At 54.2% G+C, this 22,211-nt stretch overlaps 3 protein-coding genes across 3 annotated transcripts; all 3 read right to left on the bottom strand.

Moving 5' to 3' along the window:
- Positions 1-563: 563 nt before the first annotated feature.
- Positions 564-2,653, bottom strand: J4E83_010231 (uncharacterized protein; the record flags this gene model as incomplete). The annotated part of the gene is made up of 5 exons (XM_049337113.1): positions 564-1,286; positions 1,346-1,628; positions 1,678-1,882; positions 1,935-2,291; positions 2,350-2,653. 5 exons carry the CDS (start codon positions 2,651-2,653, stop codon positions 564-566), a joined length of 1,872 nt encoding a protein of 623 aa, XP_049183815.1.
- Positions 2,654-8,028: 5,375 nt separating this feature from the next.
- On the bottom strand, positions 8,029-9,964 carry J4E83_010232 (uncharacterized protein; the record flags this gene model as incomplete). Its single annotated transcript, XM_049337114.1, has 5 exons — positions 8,029-8,278; positions 8,492-8,601; positions 8,642-9,064; positions 9,410-9,585; positions 9,805-9,964. 5 exons carry the CDS (start codon positions 9,962-9,964, stop codon positions 8,029-8,031), a joined length of 1,119 nt encoding a protein of 372 aa, XP_049183816.1.
- Positions 9,965-10,997: 1,033 nt separating this feature from the next.
- Positions 10,998-11,623, bottom strand: J4E83_010233 (uncharacterized protein; the record flags this gene model as incomplete). The annotated part of the gene is made up of 2 exons (XM_049337115.1): positions 10,998-11,392; positions 11,617-11,623. 2 exons carry the CDS (start codon positions 11,621-11,623, stop codon positions 10,998-11,000), a joined length of 402 nt encoding a protein of 133 aa, XP_049183817.1.
- Between the last annotated feature and the right edge of the window lie 10,588 nt (positions 11,624-22,211).

Below are 22,211 nucleotides of genomic sequence, written 5' to 3' on the forward strand. Positions count from 1 at the left end.
GCTGTCGATGGTGTGTGGAAGTGGAGGGAGGGGAAGAGGCCGGGACATTGCCCCGCCACATGCCGCAGCCCAGCCATGTGCTGACTCCGACCGAGCGGTAGGCCTTGATTGTGGCTTTGGCGACTGAGGCGATTACCTGGAACTGTAGGCTTTTTCCTGCATCAGGAAGTCAAATCGCATGGCTTGTTGCATTAGGAAATCGTGATGGCCAAGGCGTAGTTCAGATGGGTGAGTGGTGTCGGGTTGCACAGACCACTAGCAAGTGGCTGGGTGGAGACAATCGCAGTAAGCAAGTAGATCGCTCGCAATACGGGCAACACGGCACGGTATCTCGGTGTCTTATTGAATCAGGCTTCAAGCGGATGAGTATACAGGCGGGTACATGCGGCTATAACAGCAATTGTTCGCGTGTTCAGAGGTATTAGCTTGAAATGAGCAATGTTGTTGGTGGCATTCACTAATGCTCTAATCTCCGGACATTGAGAGGTCTATGTGTGAAACGCACAACACCGAGGTTACTCCTACCCAGCGTACGACAAACCATGCGCATCTTTCGGGTTGATTCACGCTGTAATCCCAGCACTCGTCACACTCCTCCGCCTCGCCTCCTCCACATCACCGCCAAAATACCTCGCAATCTCCACGTCCAATTCCCTACCCATCAGCTTGGGCATCTCCTTCGCTTGCTTGACCGGATTGATGCCCTCATGATGCGCGCTCGCAAAGATGACATCCAACTCTTCCAGACTGCGACCCTTGGGCTCCGGAAAGAAGAAGTAGACGCTAGGGATGAGGCAGGCGTTGAAGACCGCGAACATGGTGTAGGTGTTGTATTGCAGATTCGCGAACGCTGGGGGCGTGATCATGACGATGACGAAGTTGGAAATCCAGTTTGAGCAGGTAGAGAGTGCGTTTGCTTGGATGCGGATGCGGAGGTTGGTAATTTCGGCAGGGTAGAGCCAGGTCATTCCCAGCCAGCCGATCGCGAAAAACGTGTTGAAGGCGAACATGAATACCACAGCCGTGATGCCATACTTTGGCTCTAGGACCGGGGCACCGAATTCGTTCTCGCTAGCTGTCGACACCATGCCGCTCATGATGGCCATGCTAGCCATCATGCCGAACGCACCGAATAGCATGAGTTTACGACGGCCAGCTCGTTCGATCAAAGGGATGGCGACTAGTCCGGCGAAGAAGTACTCGGTACCGTTGCAGGCGGATAGGAGACGGGACATGTCTGGGCCGAACCCGAGCGAGTTCTCAAAGACGTAGGTTGCGTAGTAGGTCTGATTGAAAGCAAGGTCAGTTTGTGGTTTACCACAGCGATATCTGGAGGTATACATACGATAAGGTTGATACCGCTGATCTGTTGGAAGAACTGCGATGCGACTCCCAATAGTGTGCGCCGAAGGTTCTGACTGGGACCGTTGTGCAGAAGCTCCTTCATCTTGAATGGGCCATCCCTACTTTGCGCTTCTAGCGCGTCTTTGATGTTCGTGAGCTCCGTGTCAACTTCTTCAGAGTCCGGAGATGTACCAGCGAGGCGAGCAAGTAGGTGTCGGGCTTCAGTGTAGCGGCCACGCATTACGAGCCATCTTGGCGAGTCGGGCAGGAAGCAAAGACCGATCCTAAGATGATGTTAGCGGGATGCTATGAATGAGGAAGAGGTATAAATACATGACGAGGATAGTGAAGAAAGACTGGAAGATGATGGGGAACCTCCAGCGTACGGAGCTATAACTCTCACCCGATGGGAGGAAGTAGAATCCGTAAGTCACCCAGTACGATATCATAATACCTGCGACAATGACTGCTCCGGATGTGATGATCAAGCGTCCACGCTTCTCCGGTTTCGCGCACTCAGATTGCCAGGTCGGGATCGCTGGGAAGGCCGTTAGCAAGTGACGACGCGTGCGGGTCGATGTACTACTGACTCGCTGTGACCATGCCATTGCCGATGCCACCGACCACACGACCGATTGACAGTAGGGCATAACCGTCGACTCCACCACCGCGAGCACCTCCTGCGGCCACTTGAAGAATAGTTCCAACAATCATGATGAAGCTGCCCCAGAAGCTACTGCTTTTCCTTCCCCAGACCTCGCCGTAGAACAGGATGAGGACAGCGCCGAGGAAACATCCGATCTGATACACCGCGACGCATGCGGATAAGATACTGGGGCTGCCTGTGCACATGCTCGGATCGGGAACAGTGTTGGTCGGTGCATCGAGCCAGCAGAGGTTGTTCTGACGTTCGCGAGGTGTCATAAGAGGGAAGTGGCGTTGGAAATCTAGATGGTGGACAGTGAGCGCACGCCCGATATGCGATTTGTAAAACGCGATGCGTACCATCGAGAGTGAGAACGCCGGATAGAACTCCTTGGTCATAACCGAACATGAGAAATGCCAGACAAGAGCACCATGCTATGGCGGTGTTCAACGCTTTCCCTTGGAGGAGACCAGCACCGGGAACGTGCCATTCTGGTAGGTTGCCGAGCTTGGAAAAGATACCCAGAACGCCGGAAGGTCGCGATGCTCCTTTTTGTTGTTCGATGGCGTCTTGAGATGACGAAGAGTTCCCATAGTTGATGTTATCGATGCGCGTGTCCGGGGAATGTTCCGAGCGCTTCTCGTCTATCTTTTCGGAACCCATTTTGAGATCGAGATGGTCGCGAAAGACGTAGCCAACGAATAGTGCAAACATCTGCTGGTCAGCGTCATCTTATACTTTTGCGCTTCCGCACACTCGGCTATCCTGCCGGTAAACAGACGCGTTTAGGTTGCAGCCAACTCCTCCGTGCGCCATCACCTGCGTCCCCAGAGTCTTAGCCATGGCATTTATGGGGTAATTTGTGGCTGGTACAAAGCCCATGGGCGACGTAGTCCAAGACTTTATCAAGTCGGAACGACCTCTTCGGGCAACCCGTCCAGGTGCTGAGGCTTTTCCGATGCACTAAGTAGGGCCAAGAGGCCAGACAAGCAGCGGAGCGGAGCCTTGACCTTGGCGAGCATCCTGATCTCGGCGTTCGGGTCAGAAATACGGGAGAGCCTCTGAACAGAGATGAGTATTGCCGCGCACTCGGGGAGATAGAGTAAGAAAAATTGGAGTAAGCGAGAGTGAGAAGTTGTTTGTTGTGTGGCAGACGTGCTGTTCATGTCCGCTTTGAATCGTATATAACGCCGAACCATGCTGACTGTATAGTACATAGGCGTGCAAGCATGGGGCTTGCTTCATGCCTGTCGATGGCTCCAGATGGTAGTCCTTGCTGCCGGGGCTTCCACCTGTGGTGCGCGGCTTCCCTCTATTCACCCTGACTTCCATAACAGTCCAGATCCAATATTCACTGTGATCGTCCAATGCTCCCGTTGCGCCCGCTCGTTTCGTGGTGAAGAGTTCGTTCTATTTCTTGCCGCGTTTCGCTTCGAGGAAAAGTACTTGTTTCCGCACTGTCCGTTGTCAGCCATGTTCTTGCATCCAGCCTGCCCCGCGAGGACCCGCGGGCCCTTCGATTGCATCCAGTCTATTATGACGTCGTGTCTAAGGCCGGCGCGCCCATGGACGATGGAGAGAAAGGAGCGATGGCGTCGTACCGATGGGATCGTATTTGAGCATGCTCAGCGGTTGATGCGCACGTGGTCTTTGCATTGTCCGATAGTAGCCCGTCATGGCCATTGATATAAGGCGCACCATAATGGTGCGGGACTTTGCTGTGAGGTGTCGTCAGCGCATATCCGTCGAGGTGTGAGTCGTGAGGGGACGCATTGTGAACCGGCGAGGGCTTCGTCTCGGCTTCTAGGGGCTCGATGCGATAGAAAAATAAGAGCGCATACCTTTCTTCGCCATTGCGACAGGCGGAGATGTGTTGTGCCGACGTCAACGGTGGTGGTGTCGCTGCGTGACGATTTGCAGATGCGAATCTTGGACCGGAGGTTCTGCGGCGCCAAGCCAATCAGCCAATCAGCGTCGATTGAGGTCTTCGCGACATTGAGTTTAGCTGTGCCCGACAAACCTCTTCGTTCCAACCCTCACGGCCAATATCTTGTTCGCGCCTCTCACCTTTGGGACCGTCTTGACTTGGTTTCATCAAAAGCAGTGCTGCTCTTTCTTCGGCACTTGGAATCATGACTGACAGCGATTGCGCGAGTGCACGATACGACTACCCCTCATGTCTTCTTCAGAACCCGTCTTCGTCTTTGCGACGCTTCCGCTCTCAATGTCATCTTGTATTTCCTTGATCATTCCATTGTCTCTATTGTTGTTTCCATATTCGCTGCCCGTATGTGATATCTACGTTCCATCGTCTTACAACATACCTAGGTATCTCAGTCACCGACCTCGACGATGACGACATCATTTGCAATCGGCCATCAACATGGTTGGCGTATCTCACTCACTCCAGATCCAAACTCAGTGGGATATCGAAAAAGATATGAATTGGTCTATCTAATGATGTCGGAGCAGAGCAACCTGCAGACCCACGCGACATGCCGTTCCATGTAGCGGGCGAGCGGAACAGCTCTGCGTCCTTGCATATACGCAACCTGCCTTCGGAATCTGCGTAACGGGCGCAGCAAGTATACTTGATAACACCATCCTTAGATATCCGACTTTTCGATCTCTGGAAGACAGGGCATGCACTTTGGTTTCTTCTCGGCTCCAGTTTCGGGACACTACTATCGCCCTGAGGCAGTAGGTCCTTTTCTGTGGAGTCGTTGTACTGGTTGGAGGGCGTTCGAAGATCGCGTGCCCCCTAAGAACACCAGGACCAACGTCGAACCGATACCAACAATGAGCTCAGAAAGCACTCGCAAAAAAGAGCCACGGAGTGACAGACCTGGATATCAGCAACTTTTCAAAGTCGATACCAAGACATACATAGTCTGTAATGGACGCTCGACGAATCCTCATGTCGCTTGTCCATACTCAGCGCGCCGGCGTTGGCAGCAAAAAGAGCGTGGGAAAGCAAGGCGCGCAACAGGCCCGTGCTGCCGTCGCCTTGCGTGTTCGAATCGCTGACCTTACGCAAGGCAAAGTGAAGCCAAAAGATTCGCAAAAAAAATGTTAGCGTCTCTTTGATTGAGCGTGTCATCCTTAGTGCAGGGGCCATGCTAATCTTCTCTGTATCGTTTCAAATGACCAAATGCCCGAAGGCGAAGAGAAGCCCGATTGTGGTGGTTATATACCCAAGGTCGAGCGGTGAGGGCGTTTGTTTGCGTCGAGCGGGTACCCGGGCTTGTGCGCAGCGACAAGGCAGCAGGCGGCGTGTTGCATGCGCTAAGCGCCGACAGGGAGCCGAGGGGAGAGAAGAGGAGTTCCGAGATGGTTGGTCAAGTTTGAGTCGATGTTAGCATGGCTTGCAGATGGAGTGTTGAGCGTACTTTTGGTGCGGCGCTTCTTGCGACCCCAGCCTCGCATCACGACGATGGAGGGTCGAAGCAGCGCCTGAGGTCAAGGCGATACTCTTGAAATGCTTGATAGTCGGCTTTTGATGTTGTCGCATCGTTCGGAAGCTCTTTTCGTTATCTGGTCAGCTATGAACGAAATCCGCGGAGTTGAGGTTGACGATCAACCAACGATGACGCATTCCGGCAATCAGTCAGCCAAAAGAGAAGGAGGCGAACATGAAAGAAGGAGATGAGAAGAGACGAATGTAGCAGCTTGCTGATGATGCTTCAGCGTATCTGCGACAATGTTAGCTGTACGCGAATGGGAAGAGCAGGGCAGACGATGACACTCAACACTATGGCGTTGGGTGTATTGCGAAGAGTAGACAAGAGCTTGTCGTATGAATAACCTGGAGAAAGCATACCGCCCGCGGTTAGCATGCTGCTGTCTTGAGAGGAACGAGGTACTTACCGTCGAATCCGAGGAGAACACATGCGCGTATGCGACACCAACCAGTTAGCATGATGCTGACTTGGGGATCAAAGGTACTAACCGTCACGCTACTGCATGCGAGTGAGGAAGCTGAAAGAGCACATTGCGCGCATACGACACTATGTGGTTAGGAGGATGTTGTCTTGGGGAGGAGGAGGTACTTACCTTCAAAGTAGTCATCAAGACCGGAAGTCCGCCGCGGAGTCGAAGAAGGCCAGGATACACGCATCGAATTAGCAAAGTCCATCTCTTCGGGCATCTGGTCGATTCGAACGACACTCACCGGATGCATGGCGCCGCCGCCGACACCAGAAGCTACCAAATTCGATCAAGTGTCCTCAACTTCATGTGAAGTATGGGAAATGTACGGACGACCCACAGCATCAATTCAATGAATTGGAAAAGATGCTTAACCCACGTACGGTCATCGAGCTGTTGGTTTACACAGGACAAAAGCCCTGAATAGCAGCTCGAAATGCGACTTACTTGCTCTTGGAAGCCGCTCAGTGAGAGGCCACTATGAGGAAGTGGTGTCACTACCTCAGAGGCTGATGCGACTTCCTGAAACCAACATTGGGACTGCGATCGATCAAAGAAAGAAATGGGGACATGAGAACACGCCGGTAGACTCTGGGTACTTCGGGTCAGCTGGTCAATGGGAACAGCACTCACAAGATTGCTTGGCCGTTGCGGACAACGACGCTCGAGAAGGCTACCGGATTTGGTTGGCAATTGGGTGGAGATGTCGCGATTGGAAGATGCGAAACGGTCAGGCGATGTGACCAGGAAGACGTGCGAGGTGAGAAAGTGGTGCGAGGCGAGAAGGCAGTACCAGGCGAGGAGGCGTATGTCTTGATGATCAGCAATGTGCCTCACCACCGAGCATTTGGTCAAGGTACTTACCTCGATGAAGCAACCAAGGCCGAAACCTGCAGGAACGCAAACTGGAATGCCTGGCGCTGCAGTCAGTGAAGGAGCCGGATCTTCAGACACTTGTTCAATCTGAACGACACTCACGAGATAGCATCCGCCGTTGCGAATGAATGGGCTCGAGAAAGCTGACCACCGTCAACGCCAGTCGGGAAGGCGTACATGCATAATGTCAGCATAAGATTCATTCCCCGGGCATCTGGTCGGAAGTACTTACAGCAATGCGATAGTCGCACGAGAGCCAGCGCAATATCGAAGGCCATGCGTTTCAAGTCAGCCACCATCTCGAACCTTCGGGCATCTAGTCAATTTGACCGACACTCACAGATTGCTGTCGCCGCTGCCGGAGACGACGCTAGAGATAGCCGCCATTGGACCCAGGGCTGGGGAAAGAGAAGAGACTCAGATCTCGGCGGTGCGGACTGGAGATGCTACTATGAGGAAGTAGTCTCGGAACATCATCGCACCGCCTTGAGAAGCGCAGAGCTGGCATCGGCACAAACTGAGAGGAGATGTGAAAGAGTTAGCTATGGTCTTACGAAAGGGGGTGAAGAAGGGAGTACTTACCGGAAGCGAACATACGCAGCCAGGTCGACATCAAAGGCGGAAGCATCACGTCACGCAAGCAAATGGCACCGAGCAGGTATCAAACAAGTATAAATCTGCGAAGAGTTAGCAACTGGAACCAGTACGAGAAGCGAGGACGGGAAACTTACTATATCTACCGCAACACCAAGGAGGGTTTCCTTCGACACTTTCCATCATTCAATCCACCGACTCATCCATGCCGGGGCGTATCTCGACGTATGTAATCCCGCCAAAGCCCTGGAAGAAGGAACGGAGCTCGTCCTCGGTGACGTAGCCGGAGAGACCGCCGATGAAGACAGTGGTGTTGTTGGGGGCAGTGAACTGGTCTCATCGGCTGGGGGTCAGCCATGGCGAAGATTGATCTAGCATAGACCCTGGACTGTATGTGTTCTCGAAGTCGTCGCTGCGGTAACTCTTTGGCGATGGTGATATGCTCTTGTCCAGGACAGAGCTGTGCAAATGGACCGCAGCCGTGGTGGAGATTGATCTAGCATAGACCCTGGACTGTATGTGTTCTCGAAGTCGTCGCTGCGGTAGCTCTTTGGTGATGTGCTATTGTACAGGAAACCTTGTGCACCGGCACAGTATGCTCTTGTCCAGGACAGAGCTGTTGGCGGTCATCCCATGGGGCGTCATCGGGGAGGAGGCGCTTCAAGCGTGAGCCACTGAACGGAATAGGCGGACCAGTGGGACTGGAGTGAGTTGCGATGCCATCCGGCGGTGATGTTCTCGTAGCCTGCGGACTTGATGTCCCATTGCGTCATGCGACGTTCGCGCTTCTGGATGTTTGTAAAGCTGGTGAGGTCGGGCGTAGCCTCGCGCGGCTTGTTGAAGGGCGGAGACTCCTCCTTTGCCTCCAGACGGCTTGGAGTGTTCTGGCATCTTGATAATGTTACTGGGCGACCTGCGGTCGAAGAGCCCGAACCCGGAATCGACAGTAGAGCTGACGCATTCTATCACGTCCGCCGCCGAAGCCTCCATCGCGTCCTCCCCGAAAGAGGCGATTGGGTAGTGGTAACAGTCATGTCCATATCATCTCAAGCCATGACACACCAGTTACCAGTATCATCCATATCCATCTCAAATCAGACCCACTCCTTGTGCATCTCAAGGACCTGAGCCTTGGTGCCAGACAGCGCCATAGCAGCGTACAGATCCTCCTCGAAGACCGCCTGAGGGCTAATATCATTGAACTTCTCTCTTCGCTTGTTGACGAGTAGCACGAAATGGCGAGGCAGATAGCACAGAAGCTAGCGAATCCGTCTGATAGTGTCCAGTAGATTGGCCTCGGTACCTGGCCTCCCTGTCGCCGCGCATCCTGAGGACGGGCCGCTCCGAGACGGGCTTCTGGCGAGGTTTCGAAAGTTTGCAACCAACGACGACACGCGCGAGGATCGGGTTGGAGAGCTTGCGCTTAGCGGCATCCTCGTCACCGCCGCCACCCTGATCCGGAGTTGTATTCCTCTCCGAAAGAGGCGTGCGCTTGTTGACGAGTAGCAGATCCGGAGTGGTGTTCGTCCCCGAAAGGGGCGATAAGTACTTGAACTCTTCAGCTGATTCAGTATGGTAAACTCTGTGCGCAGGAGCTGGAGGCAGCGGCGATGGAGAGGAGAAGTCGTGGCACTCTGGGCACGGGCTACGAGCATACAGCAGTAGCGAGGTAGCAGTCTAAGTCGTATCAGATGGAGACCGCCATCCGGGCATGAAGTATTCCAGGGCGTCACAGGATACTGCGACGGAGAGGAGAAGTCGTGGCACTCTGGGCACAGGCTACGAGCACACAGCAGTAGCGAGGAGGCAGCCTCAGATGGAGACCGCCATCCGGGCATGAAGTGTTCCAGGGCGTCACAGGATACTGCGATGTATGAGCTTCGTCTGTCGACGATATGCTCGTACTACTGGTTGGGTGAAGAGGCATCGGCTGCTTCTGAACTGTCGCCCCAAGACAAGCGCCAACCCTATCATTAGGAGAAGGCGACTTACAGCTTGGGGTATGAGACACGTTCAAGATACGCGAAGGCGGTGGACGCTGAGATGGTTGTCGATCTCGCCGAACATCAGAGCAGGTCTTGACGTGGTTGCCGTTGGCACGAGACGTCGGAGGAGATGAAGTATGCGTTGCGATGCCATCGCGTTGGTGTCGTGAAGCACAAAGTGCTTCTTGCCGATGAGGGTGGCCAGAGGAAGCGCTGAAACCAAGTGCTAGCAACTACGCGTTGGCTCATCTCCGCCATCTTGGTATGCAGGTTTACTCTCGTGATGCCCGGGAATGTCTGTGGGGTACCGTATCGATCCTCAAGACTCTGTTCTTGGACGTGAAGGACAGGAGTACGTGATCGTGCGGGATGCATTTCGAACTTGTCGTCGTTGAGCATGGTGCGTGAAAGCTGTCGATGTTGTGGCGCAACGTTGTAGGCATTTGGGCGAGAGGTCTGCCGGAGAAGTTTGCGGAAGACCAAGCGCAACGAATTCCACGTACTCGATGAACAGGTCAATGTTGTAGTTGTTGAAGAGATGCTCTGCATTTGCCGCCAACTTCAAGATCCAAACGTTTGTCTTGTGCGACATAAGAAGAGGTGTGAGTTCTTCTCTGCTCACGACGGGCGCCGACCCTATGTCAGGGAAGGCGACCTACCGCCGCAAATGTCTATCGCATCGTTAGTATAATGATTCATTATGGAAGGGACAATCCAATTTGTAACGTACCAAGAGTTGACGGGGCTTGACATCCAGTGCAACAGTCGGATTTGAGCTCGATCTCGAAGACAGATAAAGCAACATTTGGGAGGAGGATCTGGGGCGCTGGGCATCTTGACTGCCGACGCTACGTCGTTGTTCTCGGAGGTGGATGGCGCATCGCCCCCGAACAGAGATGCAGATGTTCCGGACATCGTGAGGCAAGGTATCTCAAGGTATGGCTGCCACGCTTCGCGACGGTGACACTGACCCTGGGCAGAACGTACTGCTCTTCGACTCCTCGCGATTCTGGATTCTGATTCGGGAGATGGGATGTCTCGATGGTGCGTAGGAGGTAGAAGCGGACTTGCTGCATTAGACCTCTCCTCGCCGTGGTCACCGAATACTCCTGGGCCGTCCGAAGACGGGCGCCAACCCCATGCTGGGGAAGACGACTTACCATGAACGCCAACCCTGTCGGTAGAGAAGGCGGCTTACCATGGGCACCAACCCATCATTAGGGAAGGCGACTTGTCGCTGTCGAATCCTCCTCCTCGAAGCCGGCCTGAGGGCCAGCATCGTCCTCCTCAAAGTCCTCTCCTTGAACGTACTCATGTACCATGGTAATGACCTTCTGGAACACATCCGTCAACAACGATGAGAACAACATTGCCCTCACTCTGGATCGTTTCTTGGTTCGTATCGCCATGTAAGGAGGCGATGTGTGAGCGTAGTATATGCATGGAGGAGCCAAGGAGGTTGAAGCGAAACCAATGCGTGGACGCGACGTCAGGAACGCCCTTCTGCGGGACCTCGACGGTGATAGACGCCTCCGGCAGCGCAGCAGAGGTAGTAATGACGTAGCAACTGGACGAAGCAGAGCTTGAAGTTGACTCAAGCGTGACGGTCATGAAGATCGTCTCAGTCACGATGACGACTGGTCGGCGAACTCGTGCACCTTGGAGCCAGTCTCGAGATCCAAGAAGGAGAAGAGAGAAGAAAGATCAGCTTGTTGGGTCTCGACGAGCTCTCGAATCTGCTCCTCCTCGATGTATGTGGGGATGTTGACGATGCTCAGCTTGTTGGGACTGTCCTTGACAACAAGGTCATGCCAACAAGCGCTGTGAGGATGCGCTTGTTGACGAGTAGCAGAAAAGCTTGTGTCCCAAGACCCAACAAGCTCTCGAATCTGCTCCTCCTCGATGTATGTGGGGATGTTGACGATGCTCAGCTTGTTTGGGCTGTCCTTGACAACGGACGAAACCTCATCGCCAGGCGGGTATGCGTGCGCTTGTTGACGAGTAGCAGAAAAGCTTGCGTCTTGAACGTGTTGGGCCTTCCCGGGCCGACAGGTTGTAGATGGAGCAGATGTTATCGAGACCACCACAAGCGACGTCCCAAAGCATTTCCTGTGGACGAGTCAGTATGGGTTTCAAGTAGATGCAAGAAGCTACTCACCGGTCTTGTACTTCACTTGCCAATGGGTCGCTGCTTGTACCAGCGAGTATGTCCTGGCAGAAGCGAAAGGCGTGAACTTCATGTACCTTCCATCTTCCAGCCGAGAACGCTGCAACGCTTGCAAAAGTGGGAAAGATAGCGACGTCGCATTGTGGTTGCAAATGACCTTGGAAGTTTGACAAGGCTGGTATTCGAGGCGGATTCTCAGAGGGCGTCGATTTCGCTCGCTCGAGCCGGTGGTATCAGGGCGACACCAGCAAGTGGTGATGAGGTCTTGCTGGCGACTGGAGCTCACTTGGCTACCCTCTCGTCGTGGGAGAGGGCATTGCCCGGGAGGCGGGTGCGACGCGGCGCGGACCCGGAGTCAGATTTTGCCTCCCATGCCCTGGGTGGATGGCAGGGCTTGTCGGAGTGCTGGTATCTGGCAAATGTTAGTAAATGAAGGGGAATTGATCGAAGGGGAAACATGATGCTCACTTCGTCTGGCGCCAGCTCGCCTCTTCATTGTAGCTTGATTTTGCTCAGTGTCCCAGTGACACATCTTGCTTGCTTCCAAGTACTGCTTGAACTTTCAGGGGCGGAAGGCGTTCTCGGCGAGGAATTGGATTGACCACTCGCGGCGCGGTCGCCTAAACAAACGAAGACACCAGCAGGCAATGACCTTTCCTGCTGGGACTGCCCTGTTCAGCCATCTCCCTCAGACTAGGTGAGATGTTTCCAGGAAGCGCGGCGGGGACGCACAGAGACAGATTCACTTCCCACACTGAGACACGTTAGCAACAACCAAAGGGGAGTGGGCACTTACATCGCTTTCTATACTGCGGCACGTTAGCAGAAGACAAAGGTTGAGGGTGACGTACATGCGATAGGCTATCGAAGCCTCAGGGTCGAATACGATTGCTGCCCACGATGGGCGTATGGATCGTCGGTCTCGACCACATGGCATCTCGAGACGCTGACGTATAAGTGAGAGACAGTCTGAATACATGTCAGTAAGTGCATATCGCCGGTAAGGGTAGGTGGATACTTAGCGTCGACGAGACGCTGATGAAAGGTTTACTCCTCGCTGATGTGCCGGCCAGCGCGTAAGTCGGCATGGATGGCGAGCGCGGAGGAGGGGAGGAAGTAAAGAAGAGAGAGTATGTCGAGGATGCTTAGGAAAGCGAAATGATTGGAAGAAGGTTCAATGCGGTCAAGCACGAGTACTGGAGCTCAGTTAGCCGCCCTTCTCCGAAGAGAAGGACGTTACCAGGAGGCGGCGACGGGGAGCCAGAGTCAGATTTTTGCCATCCCACCCTGGAACACTGGTTAGTCAACGGCGGGGGAGGGGGATACGTACGTGAAGAGGATGCCTTGTTATGTTGTGCAGCGGTGGCATCCGACATGGTACTTCTTCTCTTGGGCGAAGGCGAGAGAAGCAAAAGAGGAAAGTATCGGAAAGACAACGGGAGTTCGTTGGACCTTGCGTGCGCAAGCCTTGTCGAGCTTCTTGGGAAAGCTAAAAGCCGGTTGTGGAAGGCGTCTCGGTTCGTGGTGTTAAGGTTGACCAAAGGCGACAGCAATATCCTGGATATAGTCAGCCAGAGTTGAACTGGGTTGGGTATTCGGGGTACTCGGTAGGGGTGTGAGGAAGGTTTGAGGTGACATGTACTGGTCTTGTTAGTCATGGAGCTCAATGATGGAAGGGAAGATACTTAGAAGTGGACCAAGAGTTGTCGCAATAACCATGAGGGGTCCGCATGTATGAGATCGACAACCAGCGCGTTGCCATTGCAACAAAAATGCGGCAAACCGGGGCAGTCGATCGCGTACTCGTAAATGGCTGCCATTGTCTAAGGCAGGGTCAGTAAAGAGGGAGGGGGTGGGGGAAACCTGGATGAAGGAGGGTGGGAGAGATAAGGGGATAGAGGTGGAAGGGCAAGCACCACTAGACAAAGGTCAGTCAAGGTACTAATGATGTAAGACAGAAGAGGTAACATACCAATGAGTGGACATAGTCGTTTTGTGAGTAAGGATTGCGGGGTAGCGACGCTGGGTGGACCGATGAAGATACTGCTGGCGACGACAGCAAGTGTCGTAATGGAGGCGCTGCGATTACAAGTTGAATATTAGCAGGTCGGGGCGACGCCGCACTGATGGCAACGTCGTAATGTTAGAGGAGAGGAGGGGATACCTGAAGATGTGGTCAAAGCTGGCGATGGCAAGATCTGCCATGAAGTGACCCAGCGACTACAAGTTGCGGATTAGCATGACGAGGGCGACGCCGTATCAATGACGACATCGCAATGTTAGAGGAGGGGAGGGGATACTTGTAGAGGTAGTTGAAGCTGGCTCTTGGAGCGGGGTACTAGACCAGACGCGCGACAGCAGCGCCGGCGAGGTCGTCGTCAGCAAAGTTCAAGGCAAAGGGGAGAACATACTGATGGAAGGGTTATACTCATCCCCATGCAAGGCATGGGCGACCGACTCCAGGCGAGGCAAGAGGTGGCGGGGAGAGTCAAAGTCAGCGCTACTGCTACCAAAATCAGCGGGCTGTCAGAAAAGCAGCGGGGGGATACCTTGAGGCAGTTGCCAAGTAGAGTAGAGGTGTTGGAAGAGGAAAGGAAGCTTCGAGAAGCAGAAAAAGGGCGATTGCGAGGCAATTTTGGGTGGTGGTTGTGGGAGTAGGAGAGAGGGAGGGAGTGAGACAAAAAGCTTTAATTTATGGTAAGGCAGCTAACTGAGAGAGCGACGGTGACGGCGAGTTGTTCAATAGTATCAATATCACCGCGAGCAATGAGACAGGGGTGGGCAGACGGCGGCAGCTTGATGCATCTGCCACTGAGACACTGCAACACCAAGAGAAGAGCTGGGAGGACGACGACGATGATTTTAGATAGCTATATAGTATTGCATTCTCCTCGCAAGGCCTTGAAGTCGTATCCTGCTGTGTTGTGTTGGTGATCCTGACCTTGCTTTGCCTTTGACGCTAGTGATAATCTCCGCGGGCCCCTTCAACACCATCACCACTGCCAAGCCTGCACCGACTTGAGATGGCCCAGAGACTTACAGAAGCTTGAGCACAAGCTGCTCGAAGACGGACGAAGCCCCTGAAGCTGCTGCATGCATCGGCAAGAGGCTCAGCAACTCTGCCAGAACAGGGGCGGCGTCGAGGCAGCTATGAGCTCAGGGATCGCAGTCGGCGGCGACGACCTTAGCCCAGTCGAGGACGACGAGCATGTGAAGAGACCTCCGTTGAGGGCAGGAGCAGCCTAGTCTCTGCTTACTTGTGAGTATATGAACAAGTGTTGTGACTTACATCGCCCAGGGCGGGCACCAAAACGCGTCTTCCGACATCTACCATCGCGGACGCATCCACCAGCATCACATCTCAACCAGGCCGACGAGCTCGACGAAAGAATCCCCTCCACCACTGCCTCCGTGGCATCTAAGCGGCGACGAGAACGGCGACGGCGACGGCGGGATATTGAACGGCGCACGAACAAGTCCAGTCGAACACAACCAAAGGGCAGCACAAGGGCGCGGAGATACTGTATGAGATAGAGCTTCCAGTTGGCACAACGTCGCCTCTGGAACACTAAAGGCTTGTCCTTTCCTCGCGTCTCGACTCCGCAAGATTTCCTTGACGGCGGCACGATCACGTCCGACGACCCTCTGCACATCGGGGCTAGACGAGCCACACGATAACCATCACCTCCTCGTACACCGGCGCGCCGACACGAACGGCCTCTCCTCTCTTCTCATCGAACAGCGCGACTCATCGGCGAAGGCACAACAGGGGCTCTGCTGGCGATGAGCAACAGCTCGACAAAGGGCGGGGACGGCGCCGGCAGAACAACCCTCATCAACAACGGCGTCTCAGGTTTCCAGCTTACTGAGCGCCTGGGAGGTCCACGGGGAGAGACCGAAACTCTCAAAGTCTTCATCACGGCGATGGGCGTGAATGAAGTCTTCAACGACCTACCTTTCGCAGCGCGACTCCGCCGGACCTGCGCCATCGTCCTGAGCATACCCCGCAAAAGTTTCCCGCATCGAACCTCCACAGCTCTCCCGCGATGGCAGACGCTTCCTTCACAGCACGCACTGGTGCCGAAGCCTCAACGACATCGCGGCGACACTTGAGTCGAGCGACGAAGACCAGGACACCGATAGCGCAGCTAGGATACGGAGGCGACGCGGCCATGCGAAGGGTTCACACCATGCACACGAAGGTAAGCAAGCCCCAGAGGGCACCCCTTGGCTAGGCGAGGCATCGACCGACCGAGCTACGGTCCGATCATGCATGCGGAGGCGTCCTTCTTCCTGTGACGAGCCTTCCGAGCATCATCAGCCGGATGGCCGGCAGTCTCCAAGACCTGCAGGAACTTAGGCTAATCTCCTGATCATAGTGCCCAGAGCTGCGCCGTATGTACAGCTTTATCCGCCGGTACCAAGCCTCCCAGCATCCGCCCGCCTTACGCACCTGCGCGCCAAGAACCCCGCGGAGGAATATAAAGGACATGGAGGAGGATGGGCGATACAGGCAGCGGTACGAAACACCGGGCTCATGAGGATCACCCACGCTGGATGCTGGAGCTGATGGCCATACCGAAGGGAAGTTCTACAAGTCGACTTGCTTTCGCGACAGCAACTCCGCCGGCTTCTTCGCCAGCTGCATGGTCTAGGCGAAGCAGCGACAATCTGCGCCTCCGCGCCCCAAGCCTCAGTCGCCTTCTTTTACCGCGGACCGTGTCGTCGCAGAACGTCGGCTCACGCCCACATGCATCGAATTGAGCGATTCCGCACAAGCAGCATTAACGTGGAATATGGCTGAAAGATTTGCGTACAACAAGGAGTACGCGAGAGCCATCACCTCAGGGCGGAGGCAAGACGCAGCATTAAGCTCTCCGCAAGCTTCTTCAGCGACATGGACATGACGTGACGGCTGAAAGTCATGCTCGGCCTCTTCCAGAACTCGCCCCAGTTCGACCCGCACAAGCAGCATGATGTTGGGGACAAGAATCGACCACAGCGGAGAACCATAGGTTGCAGGAGACGCAGAGAGCCGGCGAAGACATGGTAAGAGTTTACTGTAGCATGATGACAAGGACTGACTACGAAGCAGAAAGATGCCAGCATTCAACGGCTGCGGTAGAGCGACACGGCAGCCGCGGTACGTCCTCCGCCAGACCACACCGTCGAACGATCCCTCCTCTTCCCAACGCACGAACATCTCGCCGGACACAGCCGGCGCCTGCGGCATGACAATACGAAAAGGACGGACAACCTCGTAGGAAGAAGATTGGGAAAGGAAATAAACGTCGCGAGGAAAGGCAGAGAGACAACGAGACGATGTTGAACATACCTTCGTCATACGAAAGCCGGGGCGTCGAACCGCATGCCGCGATGCATAGCTGCCGGAGGCGCGGCGCATCGTACGGCATCAGCATATCAGGAGCAAGGGCCTACAGCATCTGCGTCGGCGAAACGACGTGACATCAAGCGATTTCTCAGGTCTCGACATCGCTGGCGTCCATGATGGCGGCGGGCGTGATGCAGGATGGGAGAAGTTTGATGAGGCGAGGTGTGCTGCTGGCAAACTTCAGCTAAACCATTTCCGTCTAAGGGCCCCTTCAGTCCAGCCTCGTCGACGCGTCGACGCGCTTTCCTACCTTCCTCACGATGTTGGAACATCACCCACATGGACTATCTACAACGATGTGCGCAACGACAATAGAAATTCGACGGAAGATATCAGCCCATAATGCAGCTCGCGATGCCATCGCGCTGCAAATGGAAGAAGCGCCGAGCGGAGAAGCCACGGACGCGCATCGGCAACGCCAAGTCTCCCTCTACACGCGTGGCAGATAGCCACGTCTGAAGACCGCCACCGGAAAGCCAGCAGGATCTTCTGTGCCCTAGCAACTACTTTGTCAGCGACAGCCAATCATCGGATGCTAAAGACGACGTGAAGACGTGTTGCTCAGTTTTACAGAGATGTTACAGAAAAAAACAGATGTAACGGTCTTCAGGAGTCGGAAATGGTTGTCTAATCATAGCAGGGAGGGCAGAGGAATGGTACTCACCGTCGTTCCGTCTGCACTGCCTCTCGAACCTCGCCAAAGCGACTACGACGATGTCGATACCTATAATGCTGCGCAAGCCCAACCGCACCGCCCGATCTGGCCTCATGCCTTGTTAGCGAAGTTCGACAAAGAAGAGGCTTCAACATTCGGAGATAGCATCGCGTGTTCAGCAAAGGCGGGTACTCAAAACCGAAATGTACAGAAGGGGGCACAAGACATCGCTGCTGGTAAAGGCAGTGCAGTCGATAATCGAGGTACACTGGCTCATCGCACCCGTGTTCATGCCCTCGTAAGGTCATGCCCTCATAAGAGTAAGGGTTAAAGTATATCGGGAAACAGGTTCATCATAACACAACGGGAAGAGGAGGAGATGGCAGTACATACCTTTGCTGGAACTCGCGCCAAACCGGACCTGGAGGCGTGTGAGGATGCTCAACGACTGCAAGCGTCGACTTTGCGAAACGGCGCTTACCTTGAAGCCAGGCTATGGGGCCGATGTTCTGCTCTCATACCTCGTTAGCCAAGCTCGATCCTACAAACAAAAGCGATGAGAATGAGGTTGAAATTGCTCAGATCCGTTTTTGACATGTCAACTACCTAGATGCATCTGCCACGGGGGCCATGCATCTGGTTGTCGACGTCGCCACTCAAGCCGTCATTTACAGTAAGTGTTAAATGGGGTATTCGGCAGAGTAAATCATCATTGCAACACCAAAACGCGAGAGGAAGAGAAGGACTTACTTCGGGAACGTGCGAGTCAGCGGATACATGTTCGTGATCCTGAATTACTGCTGGCGGCGGCAATTTTTGCTTTTGGTCGTCATCATGTCGATGTGCTGCCTCCATAGGGAGACGGGTGGAGTGCAGTACATTGGTCGATGTCTCGCATCGCGGTCAAGACCGAGCCAGCCTCCTGCATTATCAGTCACAGCCAAGACATGTACGACAGGTAGCAAACAGAAGAGTGGGAAGCCTCAGAGTATGATACATGATAATGACCTCATGGGTTGTCGGAAGAGATGCTTAGTCGGTTGCTCATCATTGGCCAAGTCTTGGATGAAATGTCGCACGCTTACCTCGGAGAAGACGGCCCTTGCAGTGGAGGCGTGTGGGTGGGAAGACCGTGGACAAACTTACTAGCATTGTCGCCAATAGCCTTGCCATCAAGACCGGTGCTTCAGGAGCCTGTTGCTTGTCAGTACAGAAGCAATATCAGAGTCTCAAAGATCATGGAAAGAGAAGGAAAGATCAGAACTTTCGTTGTTCTCATGGATATTCGAAACGAGCGAGACGTGCTTAGAAAGTATCATCACGAAGATGAACAAAGTGGGAAGAGGTAGAAAGACTTACTCAACTGTCGCGGAATTGGGTCGCGAATGTGTCGACCATCCAGTCATGCCAACGTCTACATGCGTGGTCAGCGGAGTCTACCAACACAGTACGAGTTACAGAGTGGAAGTGTGATCTTCAGAACAGTTGAATGTCGCCATCGGAACTGACGAACGTACGTCGTCCGGTCTGAACCTTACTCTTTGATCATCATGAGGGGAGGTGGGCAAGTAACATGAACGACTGCGCACTTACCTTTGTTGGAGATGTTCTCGACTAGAGCTGCCTGTGCCTCAATGTCAGCAAAACGAAGCTCAAACCTCGGTCAAGAAAAGCCCATGAGGACCCTCAGCGATAGGTTTCGACAGCGACTGTTCGGTGATTGGAATGAGTGTTGATGTATCATCATCGGGTACTTGGTACATGCGCAAGAGTTGGAATAGATGAGGGATGCGTACCGAGGATGACATGACGATGCGACCTACCAACCTACTGCAAGGTCGGCAACTCCGACACGTCGTCATCGTCTGCGAACTCGTCGCGAAAATCCTACTAGAGTATTAACGGACATGCTCAAAAGTTCTTGAAGAGGCTGTCATCGTCTGAAAAGATGTATGAGAGCGACAAACCACACGCGGCACTCGCGGGGAGGAGCTAGCTCGCCATGGACCAGTCACGCATCGACCTGCAGATTTTGAAATACTGCTCCTTCCTTGCCCAAGAGCAAATCGACCGAGTCGACTGGTAGTTGTAGTTTAAGAACAGATATCCGAGAGCTGGAGGTTTTGCAGGTCTTTTGTTGATCTCGGCGGGTGGGTGTACGAGTAAGGATATGGAAGATCGATCCTCCTACACCCTGCGCCTGCAGGGGGGTATGAAGAGATGGGAAGAAAGACGACGGTGTGGTGGACTTACCTAAGTCTAATGAGACCATGATGGCTGCGGGTGGTGCGCTCCAGGAACACTATGATTGAGTCAGCGACCGTCCTGGCTCGTACTCAATTTGGAGACACGTTGTCGGAATGTACGAGCATGACAACCTATAGGCACATTTGCCGACGAGGGCAGCGCGAATGGAACAGTCATGCGTCGCTACACACAATGCTTGAACGCTACCGGGTAGCTTCTCTTTGTTTGTGTGTGTGTACCCCCTCGCCGGAGTACTGATGGGCCATGCCTAATCTTCGTATCCTTTCCAGGGATTTACCCACGTTCAAGACTGACGAGTGTGATCTTGTTCTCGGCGCACTGGATCTCCGAATCACCGGAGGGTCATGCGAGAGAAGGGTATGGAAGACCCATCCTCGCACACCCGGCGCCTGGGTCTGATATGGAAACGGGGAGTAGGAGAGAGGGGTCGAACTTACCTGATGCAGCTAAGCTGAGGAGTTTGGTCGTCTCGCGGTGGCGTCAAAGGAGTAAGACGGGTTGCGAAGGTCGACGCCGATGCCGAATCTAGAAAAGGTGTCAGCTTGCTCAAGGTCGTTACCCTTTCGACAGCAGTAAAACGACAAGAGTACGAAAGCGACGAAATGTACGAGCTTGACAACCATCCAGGCCGTACTGGTAGATGGCTACCACGGCGAGGGGAACAGTCAAGCGTCGACGCGGTCATTGCCCCCCTCGGTGATCGATCTCCAGGCCATCAGAGATTGGCGACGGTATCTGATTGTCATTCCACTTTGTCTCTGGGCTCGAGACGCGCTGCCCCAGCAGCGCCCAACAAGGACCAACAAACTCTCTCACCGCGTCATGGCTTCAATATAGGCCCCGGGAAGAAGGATGCGGTATGAAGAACCACAACCCAGGATGCGGGGCCAGATGCTCACCCAACGTATCGGTCGGTATGATCTGAGGAAGAAGGAAGACAGACTTACCTAGGGTTGTGACATGTTCTTACTGTCCGTGTGGGCGGCGCGTCAATGTATGGTAAGCGATTCGGTTGTGGATGACCATCGAACGGCCCGGCCAGGGAGAGCAGACTCGGAAGGTAGAAGGTACCTGCGAGCACATCCGTCAGTTGATGTACTTGAGTTGTTGGAAGAGAAAGAGAAGGGCCCAGTACAAGAGTAAAGACTTGGCAAAGACTTGCCTGGGGGCTCAAGTCACATGAGTCTCGTGCGCATGAGGTGGGAAAGGGGAGTTGCGACTCGGTGACAGCCGAATCGCTCAGCGTCGATGAGGTGGACGTTGCTCACGCCGCTCTGACTGGAGCATACCTGAGGGGAGACCGACTAGATCATCATGGACTCGCTTGATGCGGCCGTCATGGCGGAGGTCGCGCATGTCCGAGCAAGACCTGCCAGCATCGCCGGTGAGGTTGGCGGCATCATCGCTGCGAAGGCTTGTCAGTCTCGGTGCGCGCATCGTGGAGGCCATGGTAGTCAACAAGGTGATGCCAGAGTGTGTCATCGGGGGACATGCCCGCCGCCGCTGTCGCCGCGGAGGCAAGCAGCGGAGGTCAACAGCCAGGAGCTGAGCAGCGACATCTCACCTGGCTCTTTTGCCGCCGTGTACTGGGGATGGGAAGGGAGTTCACTTACTGGTCAAGGTCTTGTCGCCTTCTGGTGAGACTGTTGTGGCTGCCGCCGCCTGAGGCGGGGTAGAGTTTGCCGGCTACAAGGTCAACAACAGGGCGTCGATCTCGACAGCACCACTTCGTACGGTGGTATAGTAAGCTGGAGCTGGCTCTTTGTACCTTTGGCCAGCTTCTCGCCAACTCTGGTGGTGTTCGAGAGCGGCGTGGTTGTAGGCAAGACCTGGAGCGATTTGGGACTCCCGCATCGCCGCCATCGTCAAGGCGCCGCAAAGGCTCAAGGCGGGTATGGAACGAGAGAGAAAGTATGGGCAAGGTGCAAAGAGACCTTTGAGATGCGCACCAGCCTTGCAGAAGAAGGTTGTGGGTGGCCGTGATTTGGTGGTGTGGGTGGCAAAGGGGAGCTTGAAAAGGCCTGACAACATAACAAACCTTAGCGCCAAAAGTCTCCAGCAGCAGCACCGACCACCCTCTATCACTTGGTGAAGCACGTTCCAGGCGTTAATGGCTCCCCAGAGAGCGGCTGCACTTGTGCGAGCAGGCCAAGCTTGACATGATACAGGCTATATTGTACTCGTATTAGGTCTGCTACTTAGATCTACAGAATTCTCGCCATGTTGGACTTTACTCCTTGTCCCTCGTTTCCTTTATAAAGACTACTCGCGAAAAGATCCTCCGCACGACGCTGTCTCCCCTCCGCGTACCTCGAAACACACAACACATACACGAACGACTCGAGCGGGATTCGATG

The sequence above is a fragment of the Alternaria metachromatica genome (genome assembly GCF_023757995.1).
Source record: "Alternaria metachromatica strain BMP 0045 chromosome Unknown scaffold_42, whole genome shotgun sequence".
Classification (NCBI taxonomy): Eukaryota; Fungi; Ascomycota; class Dothideomycetes; order Pleosporales; family Pleosporaceae; genus Alternaria; species Alternaria metachromatica.